General features: G+C 42.2%; 1 protein-coding gene across 1 annotated transcript in view; it reads left to right on the top strand.

Moving 5' to 3' along the window:
• Positions 1–4,844: 4,844 nt before the first annotated feature.
• The window catches only part of TPH2 (tryptophan hydroxylase 2), a 379,719-nt gene continuing 362,770 nt past the window's right edge, over positions 4,845–21,793 (top strand). The window contains exon 1 of the mRNA XM_056574111.1: positions 4,845–4,991. Coding sequence (XP_056430086.1) covers positions 4,893–4,991 — 99 coding nt within the window. The 5' untranslated portion in view covers positions 4,845–4,892. The remainder of the gene's footprint in view (positions 4,992–21,793) is intronic.

Raw genomic sequence — 21,793 nt, 5'->3', positions numbered from 1 at the left:
CGGAGCATCGTGATGTCACGGCTCCGCCCCCTCGTGACATCACTGTCCACCCCCTCAATAAAAGTCTAAGGGACGGGGCGTGCTGGCCATCACGCCCCCTCCCATAGACTTGCATGGGAGGGGGCGGATCTGTGACGTTACGATGCTCCGGCCCCTGTATCGCCCTTCATTACGCATGGAGTGAGTTAGCTCTGTGCAGTATTGACAGCGGGGTGCTGCAGCCGAGATCCCGGGGGTCCCTAGCAGCGGGACCCCCGCAATCAGACATCTTATCCCCTATCCTTTGGATAGGGGATAAGATATCCAGGGATGGATTACCCCTTTAAGTTAGTAAATATGTGCTGTCTCATTTCAAACTTTAAGGAAGCTATTTAATTCATGTTTTCATAATCTTCTCTATGACCATATCTGTTAAGAGATCTAATGAATTATTCACATAACCCAATATATTATTATTTCTGTATGTAAATACTATTTATAAAATTGTGACAGATATTGATTTCTTCAAAAATACTAAGCTGAAAATTCTAAAATGTCCAAAATCATAAACCTTTTGATTGATGCTACTTCTCAGATGACTGCGGTGCATTTTATACTAAGCTAATCTTGTGAAATTTCTCAATTCATTATTGCTTATCCATTTCACATGCAATTATTTACTAAAGATAATCTAATTTGATAGGAGGTTTTCCAGTAAATCCTGCCTTTTTTCATGGTCAGCCTCCAGATGCGTATATCATGCTGCATGATTATTCGTTATGTGACATACATAACGTAATCAATGTATTAATTGTAAAGTGAAAATTGTAAATAATCTCAAGTGTAATTATTTCAACTGTATCTTTTACAAGCAGTTTGGTACTTTGCAATAAAGTTTTCTTGAAAGTGTTTACAGCAAAGATTTGAGGGTATTTATTTTTATAAAGCGAATGAGGATGCTTTATTTTCTGCTTATTAAAGGAGTACTCCAGTGCAGGATAACCTGACTTCAGGTTTTGATCTTTGGCTCAGATGTTTGACTACGCTCCAGCTTAGTGTTCTGATACACCGCTTACTCTTGTTATTGACCCCGGCTATTCCGATCTGGCTTGATTTATTTTTGTTACTTTTTTGTGCCTTCAGCTGTTCCCAGACTCTGACTGTTTTGTATTTCATTATTTTGACAATGCTGCCCCAGCACTTAGCAGGGAGGGTTTGTCATCGTGGTTGTCAATCCGTCACTTAGGGCGGATAGGCAATAGGTAGGGACAGAGGCTGTGGGTGAGTTAGGGCTTCACTGTTCCCTGGCCATAAGTGACCATGGGAGCTTCAAGGATTGGTACATGGATAGTCCTGTAGAAGACTCCAAAGCAGAGGTTCCCAAGCTGCCTCTACTAGAGTGAGCTTAGTGTAGACTGTACTAATATCGAGTTTAATGTATTACCGCATGCAGTAATCTACTCAACTCCCTTCAGTGGTAGCAGCTGACAACCAGAATGTTACATTTTATATCTATGTTTATCAAGAACATTTGGGCAAACAAAGCTACAGCCACAATATATAAGTATAACCTTTTTTGATAGAAAGACATAGTATTAAGGGGTGGACATTCAGTATTAGAAGTTATGGACACAGCCTAAATCTGATAAATCCTAAGTAAAATGATTTTTATTTGACTAGTTGGCTAATAAAAATCAGAGCTTGAAATTCTATTATCTTCCCTGAATATTAGCAAGACTGATGCGATGCTCAGTCTTGCTGAGCTCTGATATAGCAGTGTCTAATATCCAGCCAGGGAGTGAGGCAAATAGAATCGTAATCAAAGAGCTGTGAATCCTCTCTCTGTGTCAATGTTATCATTCATCTTTTAATATCTTGAGATATTTGGTCACCAGGAATAGATAAAGACCTGTGCTCTCTTACACATCTCATTTCCGGGACTTCAGGATATTAGTTTAGAACATGATGGTAGCCCTCAGTACACTGGAGCAAGGTCAGGACTGTTCTGAGCATTGTATCACCAAAATCATGGCGACATTTGTGGCTGCTTGAGCGTATATAGTATATCGTATATAACACAGATTATTGATATGTCCAAATTAATTTTGCCTGCAGAGATAAAATGAAAACTCATTTCTCACCCTTGACGTCACTAGATGATCCAGTGTGGTCTGCACAGAATACATGAGTAGAATTTTGGTTCAGGGTACAATCTGACCTGCCAATGCATGTTGGAAGCATTAACGTGATACATGTTTAAGTTGTTCTTAAAATTTTTCTTGGTTTTACGGATAGCATATGTGGTGTTAATATCATATATCCCTAAAATTATAGACACCAAAAGTGATCTTGTTTCCTTTTTAAACAAGTGATGTGATAGGTGTATAAAAAATGATGAACTAACTTTCCCCGATCACACTACCCGATCTATCAATTGCAGTCAACAACTCTACTCTCTCCCCAGTTGCAAAAAGTCTGTTGCCTTGGGATAACATTTGATTCTAATCAAGTCTTTCAAATCACACATGCAAGCCCTTTCCAACCTCAGATCAACTGTTTTCCTAAACGTGTACATGTCCAAATCATCTCCCACTTGGACTACTGCAAAATCCTCCTCTGTGGCCACTTTTGTTCCCGTCTAGTGCTTGCGGAATTCCACTTCAAATTAAAGCCCATAGACTTCTGTAGGATTCTGCACGCCCATTCACACTTCTGAATTTCAGCTTGCGGAAATTCAGAAGTGTGAATGGGAGTGCGAAGTCCCATAGATGTCTAGGGGCTTTAATTTGAGGCGGAATTCCGCAAGCTGAAATTCTACCATGTGAATAGACCCCAACGCTGTTGCTTGATTAATCCACCTCTCACCTGACTATCCCTTTACTCTCTATTGCCCAGTAAATTCATTTTCAATTGTTAAAAGGGTTGTCTAAGCTGGGAACCCCATAATCTCCAAAAAGAAGTTTGTCTCTTACCTCTGAGCGTCCTGGCTCCCACGTTTTAGAGATGAACTCTCAGGAGGGACGCCCGCTCCGCCAATCACCGGCTGGGGCACGACAATATGCAATGCGGGCTAAATCCTACAAATGAGATATAGCAGACTTTCTATTCAATATTGAAAATGTTATATCTACCACCAAATTATTTCTTCATTTGACATAACTGTTCGATTAAGACTGTTTTATGCAAGTCTGAATTTTCTCCATCAAAAATTACATTTTTGTTGAAGTTATTAAATATTGCATTGCGATTCCAACACACTATAAATTACGTTGAGATATAGTGAGACTGGGCATTTGAGCTCATAAATGCCACTGGGACCCGGATATCTAGTCCTCGGGGTGGGTCCCGGTGGCTGCTCCCTTCCCAGCCGGCTTGAATGACGCATCCTATACACCGCTCTTGAGGGACATGTTACTCAAGCCGGCCGGGATGGAAGCAGCCACCAGGACCCTCCCGAGAACAACTAACTTGGGTCCTGGTGGGTAAAATAGGATCACATTTGTAGTGTATAAAACTTGGATAGATAATGTTTTTTATAGTAATAGGTTTATGAATACAGACTATTGAATCACCCTATTTTTGGACTTTGGTCTAGCCAGCCTTCAATTGGCACCCATCGCTATTACATTTTGCAATATGAATCATTTTTGTAATCTGGTTTGGGGTTTGATTTATTTTAGGGTCTAAATACTTTCAGATTTTAGATCCTAAAGTCACTCAAAGGCGTTTTCCAGGAATTTTTTTTTTTTTTTTTTTTAATATCAACTGGCTCCAGAAAGTTAAACAGATTTGTAAATTACTTCTATTAAACAATCGTAATCCTTCCAGTAGTTATCAGCTGCTGAAGTTGAGTTGTTCTTTTCTTTCTGACAACAGTGCTCTCTGCTGACACCTCTGCTTGTCTCAGGAACTGTCTGAAGCATTAGAGGTTTGCTATGGGGATTTACTCCTACTCTGGACAGTTCCTGAGACAAGCAGAGGTGTCAGCAGAGAGCACTGTTGTCAGACAGAAAAGAACAACTTAACTTAAGTAGCTGATAACTACTGAAAGGATTAAGATTTTTTTATTGAAGTAATTAACAAATCTGTTTAACTTTCTGGAGCCAGTTGATATTAAAAAAATACAGGTTTTCCCTGTAATACCCCTTTAAGAATCTCTGGCTTATTGAGTGTGATGGTCTATTCCCACTTACAAATCTTGTTATACATAGTTCTGCAAACTTTGGGAAATGTTAACAAGACCATATTTTTACTGTTTGTGTTTAGCTCAGACTCTTACCTGATCACAGATCCAACTATTATTAACCATGTGAGTGCCCTGATTTACTGTACAGTGTATTATATCATTACACATCACGTAACTTGTCAGTGAAGATGTCATTTTATTTTAATATACAATAATAGGGAACATAGCACTTTTCCTTTGTGCACTTTGTTTCATTCATTTTTTTGATGTTATATATTTTCTTTTTAGACTGCAGCATTTTGCTTTTGTCTTCTACCTTGAAATTTAAAAACGAGCCCTCTGCTGCCGAAGGGATTAACGTGGATTAACCTAGTCTTTTCCAGGCCAGGGTCCTTCAGTTTGTCTGAAGAAACCTGTCTTCTTAATCCTTCCTCTAACATGTGCAGCTACAGCTACAAAGGCTTTCCGGCGTACATGACGGGTTGTCCTGTAGGATAGCTGGGCTCTTAATGAATATAATGAGAAGGCGGTATTCATGTAACAAGGCTTGGGGATGGTGGACCAACAATAGCAACAATCCGGTGGGTTGATCAATCAGCTGATTTACCAGGTTCTCATATAAATATAAAGAGCAGGGTTACAGAAGAAGCTGGAGAAGTCTGTACAACACTAGCTAAGCCTGACCACAGCACCCTCTGCTGCCCGCTGGGACTATCTACAAGTCACAATGCAACCTGCAATGATGATGTTCTCCTCCAAATATTGGGCTAGGAGGGGAATGTCTTTGGATTCTGCCATGTCCCCTGATTTCTTGAGCAACTCAACAGTAAGTAGAAACAAATTCATCATTTTTTTTAAGTGTTAATGTTTTCTCATTGTAAAGTGTTTGTGTTTTACTTTAGAATATTTTAATTGCGCAATTACATTTTGTTGTATTTTATGGCAAACATCTGAATGGATTTGCCTAAAGAACACGACAAAGAACTTTTGTTCGGTCTTAAATGACTAATAATTTCTCACTTGTAAACCCGAGTATGTCCTGTCCGCACACCGAGGTATTTATCAACAGCAACATCCCATTAGCTCTAATAGGAGCACAAAAGAGTCATTTTGCAATGGAACAAAAGTACTGTAAAACTCTGATGAATGACTTTGCCCGTTGCCACCACTTGTAGTTTCAGAGATGTATTACTGTGTTCACTTGGGTCTGCTAGGTGCTGAGTCTACACATCCATCTTGATAATGAATACACCAGCACAGCATTGCCTTCATTGAATGAAGCCTGCTCTTATTTCTGCCAATAGAAAAAAATATCATCTTTTTCTTCAAATAGTTTGTTTAGGGCAGGTGATTTACCATTAATCTGAAAATATCAAATTCGGGGGTTAATGTAAAAATTCCACGACACTGATAACTTTTATTGACGTGATTCGTGTAGGATCACCTTCATGCTTTCTTTGTTGGTCCTCCCAGCCTCCTTTGCTTGAGTTATCCATTATCTATCGATCTGTCTACACCAGTCAGCCTGAAAATATGTAAATACCGCAACGTTCTGATGTCGGCAGAAATCGGTATAGCGGTTATTTATTGCAGATGATACAAAAGTGATACTTTTGTGGGTATTTGTTCTTCAATTCCGGACCCGGACACCCCTATTTCTCATTATTAGGCAATTCTGTGGCTCTGGTCATTTTCACAGAAAAAAAAATTTATGATGCCAACATCATCCATTTCTGTTATCTATAAACATTATCTTTTTTTATTTAATCACTTTTAACTATAATATGAGTCAGTACAGGTTCACACCACATTTGTGTTCTACTATCCCATACATCGGTGGTCTCCAAACGATGGACCTGCAGGTGTTGCAAAACTACAACTTCCAGCATGCCCGGACAGCCGTTGGCTGTCCGGGCATGCTGAAAGTTGTAGTTTTGCAACAGCTGGAGGTCCACAGTTTGGAGACTTTTCAGTCCTTCTCAGTCCAGCTGCAATCTCCTAAAAGTATTGGCAATTGGTCTCCCCTGTGCATGTAAGCATGGGGGATTGTGGGAAAGTGTCTGCACTGATGAATGGTAATAGTATGGCCGAGTTCACAGAGGAAAAAGTGATGTACAGGGGTGTAAGTTACTTTATATAAAACCATTTTTACAACTTTACATATATTTACGAGGGTATGGATCTGATTTTACCAACTTTGCTCAATGGTACAATCCCTTTAACTCCTTAAAGGGGTACTCCCCTGGAAAACATTTTTTTTATTCAACTGGTGCCAGAAAGTTAAACAGATTTGTAAATAACTTATATTAAAAAATCTTAATCCTTTGAGTACTTATCAGGTGCTGTATGCTCCACAGGAAGTTCTTTTCTTTTTGAATTTCCTTTCAGTCTGACCACAGTGTTCTCTGCTGACACCTTTTTCCATTTTAGGAACTGTGAAGAGCAGGAGAGGTTTGCTATGGGGATTTGCCTCTACTCTGGACAGTTCTTAAAATGGACAGAGGTGTCAGCAGAGAGCACTGTGGTCAGGCAGAAAGGAAATTCAAAAAGAAAAGAACTTCCTCTGGAACATACAGCAGCTGATAAGTACTGGAAGGGTTAAGATTTTTGAAATAGAAGTAATTTACAAATGTGTTTCACTTTCTGCCACCAGTTGATTTAAAAAAAATGTTTTCCAGTGGAGTACCCCTTTAATACTAAGGAAATGTATCAGCAAGTATGACACCTAAAACCTGACGAAGAGTTTAAAGGGGTACTCCCGTGGAAAACTTTTTTTTTTTAAATCAACTGGTGCCAGAAAAAAACTGATTTTTAAATTACTTCTATTAAAACAATCTTAATCCTTCCAGTACTTTTTAGGGGCTATATACTACAGAGGAAATGCTTTACTTTTTAGATTTCTCTGATGTCAAGACCACAGTGCTCTCTGCTGACCTCTGCTGTCCATTTTAGGAACTTTCCAGAGCAGGAAAAAAATCCCCATAGCAAACATATGCTGCTCTGGACAGTTCTTAAAATGGACAGCAGAGGTCAGAAGAGAGCACTGTGGTCATGACATTAGAGAAATCTAAAAAGTAAAGCATTTCCTCTGTAGTATATATAGCCCCTAAAAAGTACTGGAAGGATTAAGATTTTTTTAATAGAGGAATTTACAAATCTGTTTAACTTTTTGGCACCAGTTTATTTAAAAAAAAGTTTTCCACGGGAGTACCCCTTTAAGCATCTTTATCCCGCAAATGTTTGTAATGTGCAGAAAGAGATGATATGCGCAGGGATTTATGGCATCGCTAAGGACTGGCTGGATTAATAACTGCGCACTGACATTTAGTTGAAAGTTCAATGATCATCTCTGGAGTCAATGAATCATTAGAAGTAGATTCCTAATGAACATTTAAAGGAAAGGTTTTCTTTGCTACATAATCCTTCTGATCCTGCACACAGCTCGGTGTGAGGAGTAACCTTTGTTATACTGTTGTGGCGTTTCACATGGGGGAGTTTTATGGAAATATATGGGCTTCCTAGCACATTTTGCAAACTTTTTCCAGTTTTCAATCATTTTCTTGAAGGTAGTTTGGATTATTGTTTCTCCTGCTGATACTAATAAACATGAAGAATATCCAGTCTATGGCAATGGCTTGTGCTGGGGTGTGATTGTTTATAGGACATTATTATTGAGAAGAGATTATCATTTTCATAGCATGTAATTATTGGAACAATGCATAGTAATGACATTGAGTATTTGGCATAAAGCACGTTTATGAGTGTTGTAATGTGGAATGGCTTTATAGGTGCATAGTTAATACTGGAGGGGATGAATAGCTGGCAAACAAGCAATTGTGGAGCCTGCTCTTCTGTTACTATTCATATGAGCAGAATCCATGCTTATTGTTAATCTGTAGACATTAGTGCAATCCCTATTATTCCTAAATAGGATACAGATTCTTGACATGTCACTTGTCACTGGGATTGTTCTCTTTCATTAAAAGGAGAAAAGAATGGGGGGAGATTTATCAAGCTGTATAATTCTCTTTCTTGCCCATAGCAACCAATCGATATTTCTTATATTGGAAGCTGAGCTCTGATTGGTTGATATGGGCAACAAGTAAGAAATTCTTACTTTAAGACAGCTTGATAACTATCCCCCAATTCGTCACGCCCCGTCCCCTCAATGCAAGTCTATGGGAAGGGGCGTGACGGCCTTCACGCCCCCTCCCATAGACTTGCATTGAGGGGACGGGGCGTGACGTCACACGGGACGGAGTCCTGACATCACGGACTTCCGTTCCAGTGGTCGCGGCCGAGACCCTCCAGCACTTCCGGGCAAGAAACAGGTGGGTGCCGCATGCAACATTGCGGGGGTCCCCAGCGGCGGGACCCCCATTGTCAGACATCTTATCCCCTATCCTTTGGATAGGGTATAAGATGTCTAGAGTGGGAGTACCCCTTTAAGGTCTGTTCCCATCATGCTTAACGGTCCAATTTAAATGTCTGCTGGATTTTTTTTTTTTACCGATCTATTAATTGATCTTTAGGTTTTTAATGGGGGTGTAACAGTATCTAGAAAAATCGGGTGCACTAGGCATGTTCCAAAAATTGTTGTAGTTAGTCCAACAAAAGTATTCAAAGTGACAAAAACCCCTTATGCTTGAGAGAGGCTGGAATAGCTGATATGTTGCAAGGTGTAAGGCTAGGGTCACACCTAATGTTTGAAACCTTTTTTGTTTTTAAGATTACAAATAAAAGGACCTATAAAACAGGATGCACTGGATCCATACCATTGGCTTCTGTGTAACGACACAGAATCCATCTGCATCATTTTTGTGTCCTGTTACATCCTGTTTTAATGATAAATTCGGCCAACAAAGAACAGCACGTTTCAACAGGATGAAAAATACTAGTATTTCACAGCCTCATGTAATGTCATATTGATATATACCAGTATACAATAATCAAAGCCAAAATTGCAAATCCCTCTTTGGGATTAACCCCTTCTCATCATGTACCCTTACATCGTGGGTTTGGCAAAGAGAGTTTGGTGCATGTTTGGGAGCCAAATGCAAAAATTGCTGGTTTTTGGTCACATCCCATAAAGAAAGTTATCAAAAGATAAGCACTCCAAAAAGTGGTACCAATAAAAACTACATCTCATGGCGCAAAATAATTGCACTCAAACCGCTCTGTAGGTTGAAAAATAAAAATGCTATAGGTGTCAGAACATGGCAATGCATAGACTTTTTTTTCCAGTAAAATAAAACAAAATAACCAAATTGTGGTATTGTTGGAATTATACTGACCTGTAGAAACTAGAATATATTTAATATGTCAGTTTTACAAATAAATGGTGCCATTAAAACTTGTAGTACAACTTGCCCTGCAAAAAGTAAGCCTTAAAGGGGTATTCCAGGAAAACATTTTTTTTATATCAACTGGCTCCAGAAAGTTAAACAGATTTGTAAATTACTTCTGTTAAAAAATCTTAATCCTTTAACCCCTTAAGGACACATGACGTTCTCATACGTCTCCATTTCCGAGTCCTTAAGGACACATGACGTATGAGAACGTCATGTGTTTTACCGGCCCCCCGCAACCATCTGGAGCGGAGCCGGTCCCCGATGCCTGCTGAAATCGTTCAGCAGGCATCGGGGCATATCGCCCAGGGGGGTCATTATGACCCCCCATGTCGGCGATGGCCGCAGATCGCTGGACAATTCAGTCCAGCGATCTGCGGCGGATTCCGGGTCAATCGGGTCTCCAGTGACCCGGTGACCCGGAATTATTGGCTGATCGGGGCCGTCAGAGACGGCCCCGATCAGCCAGAGCCAGCAGGGGTGAGGTGGCACTGGTGCCACCTCACGATCGCCCTGATTCGTCGGCCGGATTACCGGCCGACCAATCAGGGCGCCTGCTGCGGGTGTCACTCCCGCAACCCGCTCCGCCCCTCTTCCGGAGGACGTGAGCGGGTGCGGGACGTGCACCCCGGGTGCTGGGGACCCCGATCCCCGGCGCCCCTGTTGGGATCGGGGCCCCAGGAGCAGCAGCAGCGGCGGCGGCGGGACTGACCTGGTGCAGCGAGGATCGTTGGAGGTGAGTGACAGCCTCCTGCTGTTGCTTAGCAACAGCTCCCAGCATGCAAAAAGGGCATGCTGGGAACTGTAGTTATGCAACAGCAGGAGGCAGACCACCACAACTCCCAGCATGCCCTTATGGGCATGCTGGGACTTGTAGTTTTGCAACAGCTGGAGGCACATTCTTTCTATGGAAAGTGTACCTTCAGCTGTTGTGTAACTACAACTCCCAGCTTGCACAATCAGCTAAAGTGCATGCTGGGAGTTGTAGCGGTGCATCTGGTGGTTGCATAACTACAACTCCCAGCATGCCCGTTGGCTGTCGGTGACTGCTGAGAGTTGTAGTTTTGCAACAGCTGAAGGCACACTGAGTTAAGTAGTAAACCAGTGTGTCTCCAGCTATTGCATAACTACAATCCCCAGCATCCCCAGCCAAAGTAGTATGCCTCCAGCTGTTGCATAACTACAACACCCAGCATGCCCTTCCGCTGTCCGTACATGCTGGGGGTTGTAGCTTTTGCAACAGCTGAAGGCACACTGGTTGCAAAACACTGAGTTTGTTACCAAACTCGGTGTTTCACAACCAGTGTGCCTCCAGCTGTTGCAAAACTACAACTCCCAGCATGCACTGATAGACCGTACATGCTGGGAGTTGTAGTTTTGCAACAGCTGGATGTTCCCCCCCCCCCCCCAATGTGAACGTACAGGGTACACTCACATGGGCGGAGGATTACAGTTAGTATCCGGCTGCAAGTTTGAGGTGCGGCAAAATTTCTGCCGCAGCTCAAACTGCCAGCGAGAAACTACTGTGAACCCCCCGCCCGTGTGACTGTACCCTAAAAACACTACACTACACTACCACAAAATAAAATAAAATGTAAAAAACACTACGTATACACATACCCCTACACAGCCCCCCTCCCCTCCCCAATAAAAATGTCTGGTACGCCACTGTTTCCAAAACGGAGCCTCCAGCGGTTGCAAAACTACAACTCCCAGCATGCACTGATAGACCGTACATGCTGGGAGTTGTAGTTTTGCAACAGCTGGATGTTCCCCCCCCAATGTGAACGTACAGGGTACACTCACATGGGCGGAGGATTACAGTAAGTATCCGGCTGCAAGTTTGAGCTGCGTCAAATTTTCTGCCGTAGCTCAAACTGCCAGCGAGAAACTACTGTGAACCCCCCGCCCGTGTGACTGTACCCTAAAAAACACTACATATACACATACCCCTATACAACCCCCCTCCCCAATAAAAATGAAAACCGTCTGGTACGCCACTGTTTCCAAAACGGAGCCTCCAGCTGTTGCAAAACAACTACTCCCAGTATTGCCAGATAGCCGTTGACTGTCCAGGCATGCTGGGAGTTTTACAACAGCTGGAGGCACCCTGTTTGGGAATCACTGGCGTAGAATACTCCTATGTCCACCCCTATGCAAGTCCCTAATTTAGGCCTCAAATGCGCATGGCGCTCTCACTTTGGAGCCCTGTCGTATTTCAAGGCAACAGTTTAGGGCCACATATGGGGTATCGCCGTACTCAGGAGAAATTGGGCTTCAAATTTTGGGGGGTATTTTCTGCTATTACCCTTTTAAAAAATGTAAAATTTTTGGGAAAACAAGCATTTTAGGTAAAAAAAATATATATTTTTTTACATATGCAAAAGTCGTGAAACACCTGTAGGGTATTAAGGTTCAAATTACCCCTTGTTACGTTCCCCGAGGGGTCTAGTTTCCAAAATGGTATGCCATGTGTTTTTTTTTTTTGCTGTCCTGGCACCATAGGGGCTTCCTAAATGCGGCATGCCCCCAGAGCAAAATTTGCTTTCAAAAAGCCAAATGTGACTCCTTCTCTTCTGAGACCTGTAGTGCACCAGCAGAGCACTTTTCACCCCCATGCGAGGTGTTTTCTGTATCGGGAGAAATTGGGCTTCAAATTTTGGGGGGTATTTTCTGCTATTACCCTTTTTAAAAATGTAAAATTTTTGGGAAACCAAGCATTTTAGGTAAAAAAAATATATATTTTTTTTACATATGCAAAAGTCGTGAATCACCTGTGGGGTATTAAGGTTCACTTTACCCCTTGTTACGTTCCCTGAGGGGTCTAGTTTCCAAAATGGTATGCCATGTGTTTTTTTTTGCTGTCCTGGCACCATAGGGGCTTCCTAAATGCGGCATGCCCCCCAAAAACCATTTGTCGCTCCTTCCCTTCTGAGCCCTCTACTGCGCCCGCCGAACAATTAACATAGACATATGAGGTATGTGCTTACTCGAGAGAAATTGGGTTTCAAATGCAAGTAAAAATTTTCTCCTTTTTATCCCTTGCAAAAATTCAAAAATTGGGTCTACAAGAACATGCGAGTGTAAAAAATGAAGATTTTGAATTTTCTCCTTCACTTTGCTGCTATTCCTGTGAAACACCTAAAGGGTTAATACACTTACTGAATGTTTTTTTGAATACTTTGGGGGGTGTAGTTTTTATAATGGGGTCTTTTATGGGGTATTTCTAATATGAAGACCCTTCAAATCCACTTCAAAACTGAACTGGTCCCTGAAAAATAGTGAGTTTGAAAATTTTGTGAAAAATTTCAAAATTGCTACTGAACTTTGAAGCCCTATGGTGTCTTCCAAAAGTAAAAACTCATAAATTTTATGATGCAAACATAAAGTAGACATATTGTATATGTGAACCCAAAAAAATATATTTTGAATATCCATTTTCCTTACAAGCAGAGAGCTTCAAAGTTAGAAAAATGCAAAATTTTCATTTTTTTCATCAAATTTTGGGATTTTTCACCAAGAAAGGATGCAAGTTACCATTAAATTTTACCACTAAGTTAAAGTAGAATATGTCACGAAAAAACTATCTCGGAATCAGAATGATAACTAAAAGCCTTCCAGAGTTATTAATGTTTAAAGTGACAGTGGTCAGAATTGCAAAAAACGCTCCGGTCCTTAAGGTATAAAATGGCCTGGTCCTTAAGGGGTTAAATAATTATCAGCTGCTGAAGTTGAGTTGTTGTTTTCTGTCTGGCAAAAGGCTCTCTGCTTACATCTCTGCTTGTCTCGGCAACTGCACTGAGTAGAAGAGCTTTGCTATGGGGATTTGCTTCTAAACTGGGCGGTTCCCGAGACGCGTGTCATCAGAGAGCACTTAAACAGAAAAGAACAACTCTACTTCAGCAGCTCATATGTATTGAAAGGATTAAGATTTTTTTATAGAAGTTATTTACAAATCTGTTTAACTTTCTGGAACCAGTTGATATATATATATATATATATAAAAAAGTTTTTTCTCCTGGATAACCCCTTTAATACAAAAAACATAATACATTTTACCTTGTCCCACAAATAATATGGCCTCATCCAGTTTGTACTTACTGTACTATTGCTACTGACCTGTAAAGTCTTTTCAAATGTTCTATGTCTTTCTTGTACACTATTTAAAGAAAAGTTTGGGCAGCGTTAAAAAAAGTTCAGGTAGGTGCTTACTGTAGATGGACTTGGTCCCAGAAGTCCCAGACGATACCAATAGCAGAAAACAGCAGCACACTGGTGACTTGGTAAAAAATGTGTGGCTTTATTCACCAAACAATGGTGACGTTTCGGCTGCCTCTCGCAGCCATTGTTGAGCAACAAATGGTGTATAGTGCAGAGTATAAATAGTTTACAAGGTACACATGATTACAAAGTGACAATAAGCACAGTAAAAATATAGTCATCATGATTATTAAGATTACATGTGAAGGTCCAAATGTAAACATACACTTACCCGTAAGGGACCTGCACCATGCAAATATGAAATATACCTGCGACAAAACATTAAAATATGACTATACCATAAATTACATTAAGTGCTTTTGCAGCTGTGTATAAGTCAAACGTACCTCCGTGTCACAAGGGAAGGGCGGGCGGGGGGGGGGGGGGGGGGGGGGTGGCCGCGTGCATGTCACCAGACTTCATTGCGTGAAACGCTTCGCCATGCACAGCATCCGGAGCAGACATAATTTCCGGTGAGGCTCCGGAAGTGATGTAGTGTGTTGACATAACAATCCACAGTGTTTCTTCGCGCATGCGCTCTCGGGTTGTTGTAACTGTCGGCGCTATCTTGGAGACTGGCATAACCTTCCTGTCAGGTACTATGGCTGTATAGGAAATGTACTACTTGTGTACCAACAAATACTGGAAGTCCCAGAGCATCGTGGGCAGTGGGTACACCCACCTTCTTGCGAGCATGTCTGCCGCACTCCAGGCATCCCTGTCCTGGGTTTCTTCTGGTATGGTGTTCCCCGCCCATATCACTTGACGGGGACCCTTGCCAGTGTCCTCGTTTCTTGGTGGAGTCCGGGCATCCACTTGTACATCTTTGCTGGAAAATAGCTAAAATGTGGATCATGCAAGGACCTGCAGGTTGACAAAGTAGATGTCCAATTTTGACAAGGTGTGGTGTCTGCTCTCGGTTGCCGCAGATGGCGATTGCATCCCATCCCGATTTTCATCCGGCTTCACGCACCCCACAATCGTCCCCCGGCCTTTAACACAAAAGTACCAGGATTAGAAAGATGTGCAATAAAAAATATATATAATAACCAAATCCTACACAAGACATGGGCTGGATACACACTCTAGAGACATTCACAATCTGGGTATATCAAAGGTTGCATATTTTATGATTTATTTTGAACTCCACATTTAACCTCCAGGTTTTAGGGCCTGGAGGGTGTAGATCCATTTTAATTCCCTCCTCTTCAGGTGGCTGACCCTATCTCCACCTCTTTTGAGAAGGGGAACATGGTCAATCAACATGAAGCGGAGGTCTTTTTCCGTATGTCCTTGGTCACTGAAATGTTTAGCCACAGGAAGATCTTGTCTTAAACTGAGGATGGTGTAGCGGTGGTGGTTTATGCGGGTCTTGAAGTCCCATGTGGTCTTCCCTACATAAATCAATCTGCGGGGGCACCACAGGACATACACGATGTACGATGAGTTAGACGTCAAATAATGTTTTATCCTGTATTCAACTCCCGTTTTGGGATGCACAAAGGTGTTACCCCTGCACGTCAAAGAGCAGTTGATACAGGATCTGCATGGAAATGATCCAGGGTTTCTAGATGTAATATAGCTCTGGCCAGGGCCCGGGGTATATACATCAGTTACATGATCTCCGATAAGCCATCATCGCAGGGTATCTGAATTCATCCACCCCCTCGAAGCCATCCCTCAGGATGTGCCAGTGTTTTCTGAGGACACTGGACAAGGCCTTGGAGGCCTCCGAGAAGGTGGAGACAAAAGTGACCCTAGATGGTTGTTTCTTGTTTTGTGTCTTAACAGGGTGACGATTTTCATTTAATATGACATCCTTACTTGATAGCAAAAAATTTTGGGGATATCCACGCTCTAGAAAGTTCGACACCATCCCATCCAGAGCTGGTTCCAAGTTTGCGTCGGAGCTTACTATTCTCCTTGCCCGAAGCATCTGGCTAGCGGGCAACGAGCGTAGCATAGATTTAGGGTGGTGACTCTCATACCTTAAAACTGAATTGGCATCTGTGGGTTTTTCCGTATAGATTCGTGGTTAAGCAATGACAATCAATTTGCACTGAGGTGTCAAGAAATAACACCGACTTATTGGAATATGTCAAAGTAAACCTGATGTTGGGGTGTATGCCATTGAGGTATTCGTGGAACGCCAGCAAATGTCTCATCTCCCACCCAGAGGAGAAAGTCGTCATCAATGTACCTCCACCACTCCAGCACGTGGCTGAAGTGGTGGGACACATAGACGCCTCTCTCCTCCAGGTGGGAGACTAACACATTCGCATAGGTCAGCGCCACATTTGTCCCCATGACTGTTCCTTCACACTGGACATAGAATTGTTCATTAAATTTGAAATAGTTTTTTCTAAGAACCACGTTCAAAAGTGTAATCAAGAAGTCTGTCTGTTCCTGGGAAAAATCCCCCACAATGGCATCCCTAACTGCAAAGATACCGCCATCCTGATGTATAAAGACTTACAATGTCTAGGGATGCTAATATAGCACCCTCTGGAACGAAAATGTTGCGTATTTTAGACAAAAAATCTGACGTGTCCTGTTTATATGATCTTGCCTTGCATGCGTATGGACGAAGAACCCTGTCAAGAAATATAGAGATATGGCTTGTAGCGGATTCCCTCCCGGATACTGTAGGGCATCCGGGAGGGTCCTGCAATGATTTGTGTATCTTTGTGCAACAAATACAGAAATGGCGTTAATGGATGTTCAACCATAAGGTATTCAGCTAATGGTTTGTCTACAAGGTTCTTCTCCATGGCTGCTGTGACCAAAGTTTTAATCGTGCGTTCTGTCTCCCACCTAAGGTCCACAGTCACCCTCCGGTAAGTGGCAGAATCCGCCAACTGTCTGAGTGCCTCGGCGATATATTTGGACTTGTCCATCACCACAACGGCCCCGCCATTGTCTGCGGGTTTTATAACAAGGTTGTGGTTCTGGACAAGCCCATCAATCGCCGAGACTTGCTCTCTTGTGAGATTAGGATGTTTCAAATAAAAAAAATAATTTTTCATTTTGTCTATGTCCCTCTTCACAAGAGTACAAAAAGTGTAAATCATCTGATAATTTACATTCGGAGTAATTACATTAATTTTAAATGAGCCGGCCGCAGTCAGATTGCGACTCCGGTTGGATCATTTTTGCACCATATAAGTTTTATTGCCAGACTGAAAACGGCGGCAGACCACAGTTTTCAGTCTGGCAACAAAACTGAGCCGACCGGAGTCACTATCTGACTGCGGCCGGCTCATTTAAATTAATGGAATGCAGCGGTGATATTGCAGCGGCTGTCTTTTACATTTCCCTGCCGGATTCTGCAGTCTTATCCCAAAAATGTAGTGTGAATGTAGCCTGACACTGATCACTAAAGTTCATTTTGCCATCTGCTTGTAAGCCATTTTCCATGTCATTTTAAGGCTCCTTTTATACTGCCGCTGAGCTCCACTAAAGGGAGTCCTGTCATTAAATGACTGGAGTTGAGCAGAAAAAAAATTACTGCATGTACGGTATTTTTCTCCTCCAAAAAATAGACACCCGATAGACCCCATGCAAAATCAATTGGATCCTTTGAAACCCTGCGGTGCCCGTTGTGCTCTAACCCATTCAGGGTCTGTTAAGCGCAAAAAAAAAAGCCTAAGGAACCCTTAACGTGACTGAGAATAGCGGCAGCATGAAAGTAGCCATAATTGCTTTAACCATTTGTCACTATTGAATGGTCATAATATATGTCATAGTGATGGCACGGACACAATAGCTGTGGGTACCAGCAACATTGTGGTCCAACAATCAGATTTAGATGCATTTCAGATTTCAGGTATTTAACCCTATAGAGGCCACAGCCTGGGCCAGTGGGTTGGTATGGTAGCAAGGGGCCTGACAAGGTCAACCATATATGTGAGCCTAGTTGGCCTTGCCTAAAAGGGATGCTTGTCAGTACTCTGAAAGTAGTGCAATGTATTATGTAATCTAATCTAGAAGGTTTGTAAGACCACTCGTAGGAAAATGTGTTTTTCCTACAAGTGGTCTTACAAACTATAGCCTATATTAAACTATAGAGCAAGAAGTCTATTAGAGATGAGCGAATCAAAGCTGACGAACCCAAATTCGTTACGAATTTCATGAAATGTTCGATTCGCAATGAATGTGAATATCGCCATGATTCTTTTGCACGAATCGCTTCATTAAACTCCATTTCCTTGGAACCCTTTCCTGTCTCTTCTTCCTCCTTCTTTCTGTCCTCATCTCCTCTTCTTCCCATATGTTGCTTACACCAACCACATTGTTGTTGATTGTCTACCCTGATCACATAGAAGCTCGGACCATGTACCTTGAGTTGACTACTTGATGTTTGAATTGTCATGTCTTTAACTATTCACTTTAATGTATTCAACATCCTGTCCTGTTACTGAATACCTGACTTTATATAGTGATGGTACGCATCATATGTGTGTACCCTATCGACAACCGTGTTTCTTACGATGCCTGTTTATTGATGGTGTTTTTGTACTTTACTTGAACTTTGTACTTTGAATAAAATTAATAAAACGTTAATTTTTTATATATTTTTTTTTATATTAACTCCATTTCCTGCAATCCAGGCTCCAGGGCATCTAAAATGTCAGTACATGGGGCAAGGAACTCTGGAAGGCGGGAAGGGAAGTAGGCGGTATGACCCTGAATCACGTGCAGGATGTAGCCTATCAGCAGCCAGTCACCCTTATTGTGTCACAGCCCTATATATTTAGCAGCCATTTTGCAGCTCGTCATCTCATTCATTACACTGCATACAGATAGGACGGGCATCGCTGTGTGTGTGTTACACAGAAAAGCTCATTCCAGTAGCGTTTCACATCTTTTTTCACTGAAAAACCTCCAAGTTACTTTCTTCAACATAGTATTACAGAGAGGGGCAGATAGCTGTGTGTTGCCTCAACTTCATAAACCTTAGCAGAGGAGGCAGGAATAATTTTTCAGCGCAATTCTGTGTCTTTGTTCCACAACAAATCATCTGCTGGTCATACTAGTCTGTAGATGGTATAATACCCAGCAGTCCATTGCTAATAGTCTTTGATAAAGTGACATTTTGTGTTTAGTACACAGCTTTTTTGTTCTGCAGCACTGTTGTGTTCTGCTGGTGTTGTGCAAAAATACTTTTTTTTAACGTACTGTACCGCATTTTTCTGCCCTCATAAGTGCATACCACATACCTACATCTAAGTGGTGTACTATTATGTGTGTGTTAATCTGTCAAAGGCCTACATGCTGTGAAAGGACAGCCAAAAGCAATCACCGGCACGTGTTTTACTGCAATACGTTTATTAAGCGTACAGTAGCGCATTTTTCTGCCCTCATAAGTGCATACCACATACCTACATCTAAGTAGTGTACTATTTCGTACCTGTTAATCTGTCAAGGGCCTAGAAACTGTGAAAGTCGAGGCCAAAGTAATCACCAGCTGGTGTTTTACTAAAATACGTTTTTTTTTTAAGCGTACTGTACCGCATTTTTCTGCCCTCTTAAGTGCATACCATATACTTACATCTAAGTAGTGTACTATTTTGTACTTTTTAATCTGTCAAGGGCCTAGATACTGTGAAAGGACAGACAAAAGTAATCACCGGCTGCTGTTGTAGACAAATACTGTTTTAAGCGTGATGAAGCATATTGTACTCCCCTCATATACGCAATAAGTATGTCAGGCAGAGTAGTGCCAGGACGTGCACAGAGGAGTGGCAGAGGCCTAAATTCATCAGGCAAAGGTCGCAGCAGAGTAAGGGTGTGTGGCAGCCGGAGTCGTAGCGAGAGGTCTGAGCTCCCGGTGTCAGCTAGCAGTCGTGTTATAGCCAGCAACCCAGCAGCCGTGATTGATCGGTTCACTCGGTCATCCATTTCATCCCAAGTGACATCTGACACCCCAGTCAACAGTCGGTGGGTTCCTCAGACTCATCCGTCAGTTGGCATGGCCCTCATGCTGCTGCTGCCACCTCCAGGCTCTGTCATTGTGCTGCTCTATGGTTTTCTCATGCTAATGCTACCACCTCCAGGCTCTGTCACTGTGCTGCTTTATGGTCTCCTCATGCTAATGCTACCACCTCCAGGCTCTGTCATTTGTGCCGCCATATGGTCTCCTCATGCTGATGCTGCCACTCTAGGCTCTCTAATTGTGCTGCTCTATGGTCTCCTCATGCTGATGCTACCAACTCCAGGCTCTCTCATTGTGCTGCCATGGATACTACAAAACATAATTAAGGTGCTGGTCCGCAGTTTCAGAAATTCCTTGCATTAGGGTCACTTTCAGGACTCCTGATGCCACCTCCAGGCTGTGCCATTCAACCACTATATGGTATCCTCATGCTTCAGCCACCTCCAGGCTGTGCCATTCAGACACTATATGGTCTCCCTATACTGCCACAATCTCCAGGCAGTCATTCAGCCACTATATGGTCTCCTCATTCTGATGCCACCTCTAGGCTCTGTCATTGTGTTGCCATGTGACATGTGAGGAAAGGATAAAAGATATGGAACCTCCGGATGGCGCCTTCCTTGGAAAATGAAAAAAAATTGCCAGAGCGTTAAAAAGGCAAATTTTTATTTCTTAAAATGGTGCAACTTAAAATTTCGAATCCGGACCGGATTCTTCGTCAGGCAGTATGAGTTACAAGAAAAAAGGTGCCAGTTTTTAAATGTTCAGACGATGAAACTGCCACCGGGTCAGAGGGTAAAAGGGGAAGGAAGATAAAAGAACCATACAGTACACAATAAACAATATGCAGACCATATAGCAAAATTGAATTGGATGTCTAACATGTGATCTATGAACAGAAAAAACTAATATGCTAATGTCCATACTTCCAAGAAAACTGACATCCTAAAATTTAAGCCGACCAGCACAAAATCCCTGCTCATGAGTTAAGGCCGGTATGACAACATGAACTGGACAAGGTTTTGGGGCTATGCATAAAATCTCCTGTTTGAAGCGCTGGAGACACTCAGAATGGAGCCCTCCGCTAAGCCTAGACATAATGGAAAAAGCCTTCCTAGCAGGCTGATGCGCATTGAATGCGGTTAATTGGAGATAGGTGTGGGTAATAGCAGGGATGTCTGGTTGTACCAGCTGGAATCCCACGCTGAGCTAGCGGGATACAAGTGGTTTATGTTATATATATGTATCTCTGCGGGACCTGCAAGGTACAAATAATTGCAACGATTTGCTACAATGTGATGAGAGATTTGTTCGTTACAATGTAGCTGGCATGAGAGTGCCTAGTTTAAGTTTATGATAATATCGGTTTCTGCCGACTGAGGGGAGGTAAGATGAATTAATCCACAGTAGTCCCTGCTTATTTTGCAGCGCTGGGGAAACACCAATCCCAGGTGCGAGAATTCCATTTTGTTTGATCTATCAACTTAAAGGGAGCAGTCTCCGTTGTTATTGTTTCTTTAAGGAGACTGCTCCCTTTAAGTTGATAGATCAAACAAAATGGAATTCTCGCACCTGGGATTGGTGTTTCCCCAGCGCTGCAAAATAAGCAGGGACTACTGTGGATTAATTCATCTTACCTCCCCTCAGTCGGCAGAAACCGATATTATCATAAACTTAAACTAGGCACTCTCATGCCAGCTACATTGTAACGAACAAATCTCTCATCACATTGTAGCAAATCGTTGCAATTATTTGTACCTTGCAGGTCCCGCAGAGATACATATATATAACATAAACCACTTGTATCCCGCTAGCTCAGCGTGGGATTCCAGCTGGTACAACCAGACATCCCTGCTATTACCCACACCTATATCCAATTAACCGCATTCAATGCACATCAGCCTGCTAGGAAGGCTTTTTCCATTATGTCTAGGCTTAGCGGAGGGCTCCATTCTGAGTGTCTCCAGCGCTTCAAACAGGAGATTTTATGCATAGCCCCAAAACCTTGTCCAGTTCATGTTGTCATACCGGCCTTAACTCATGAGCAGGGATTTTGTGCTGGTCGGCTTAAATTTTAGGATGTCA

Source organism: Hyla sarda, chromosome 4, assembly GCF_029499605.1.
Source record: "Hyla sarda isolate aHylSar1 chromosome 4, aHylSar1.hap1, whole genome shotgun sequence".
Taxonomy (NCBI): domain Eukaryota; kingdom Metazoa; phylum Chordata; class Amphibia; order Anura; family Hylidae; genus Hyla; species Hyla sarda.
The sequence above is the reverse complement of the archived record's forward strand: the minus strand, read 5'-3'. Positions and strand labels throughout refer to the sequence as shown.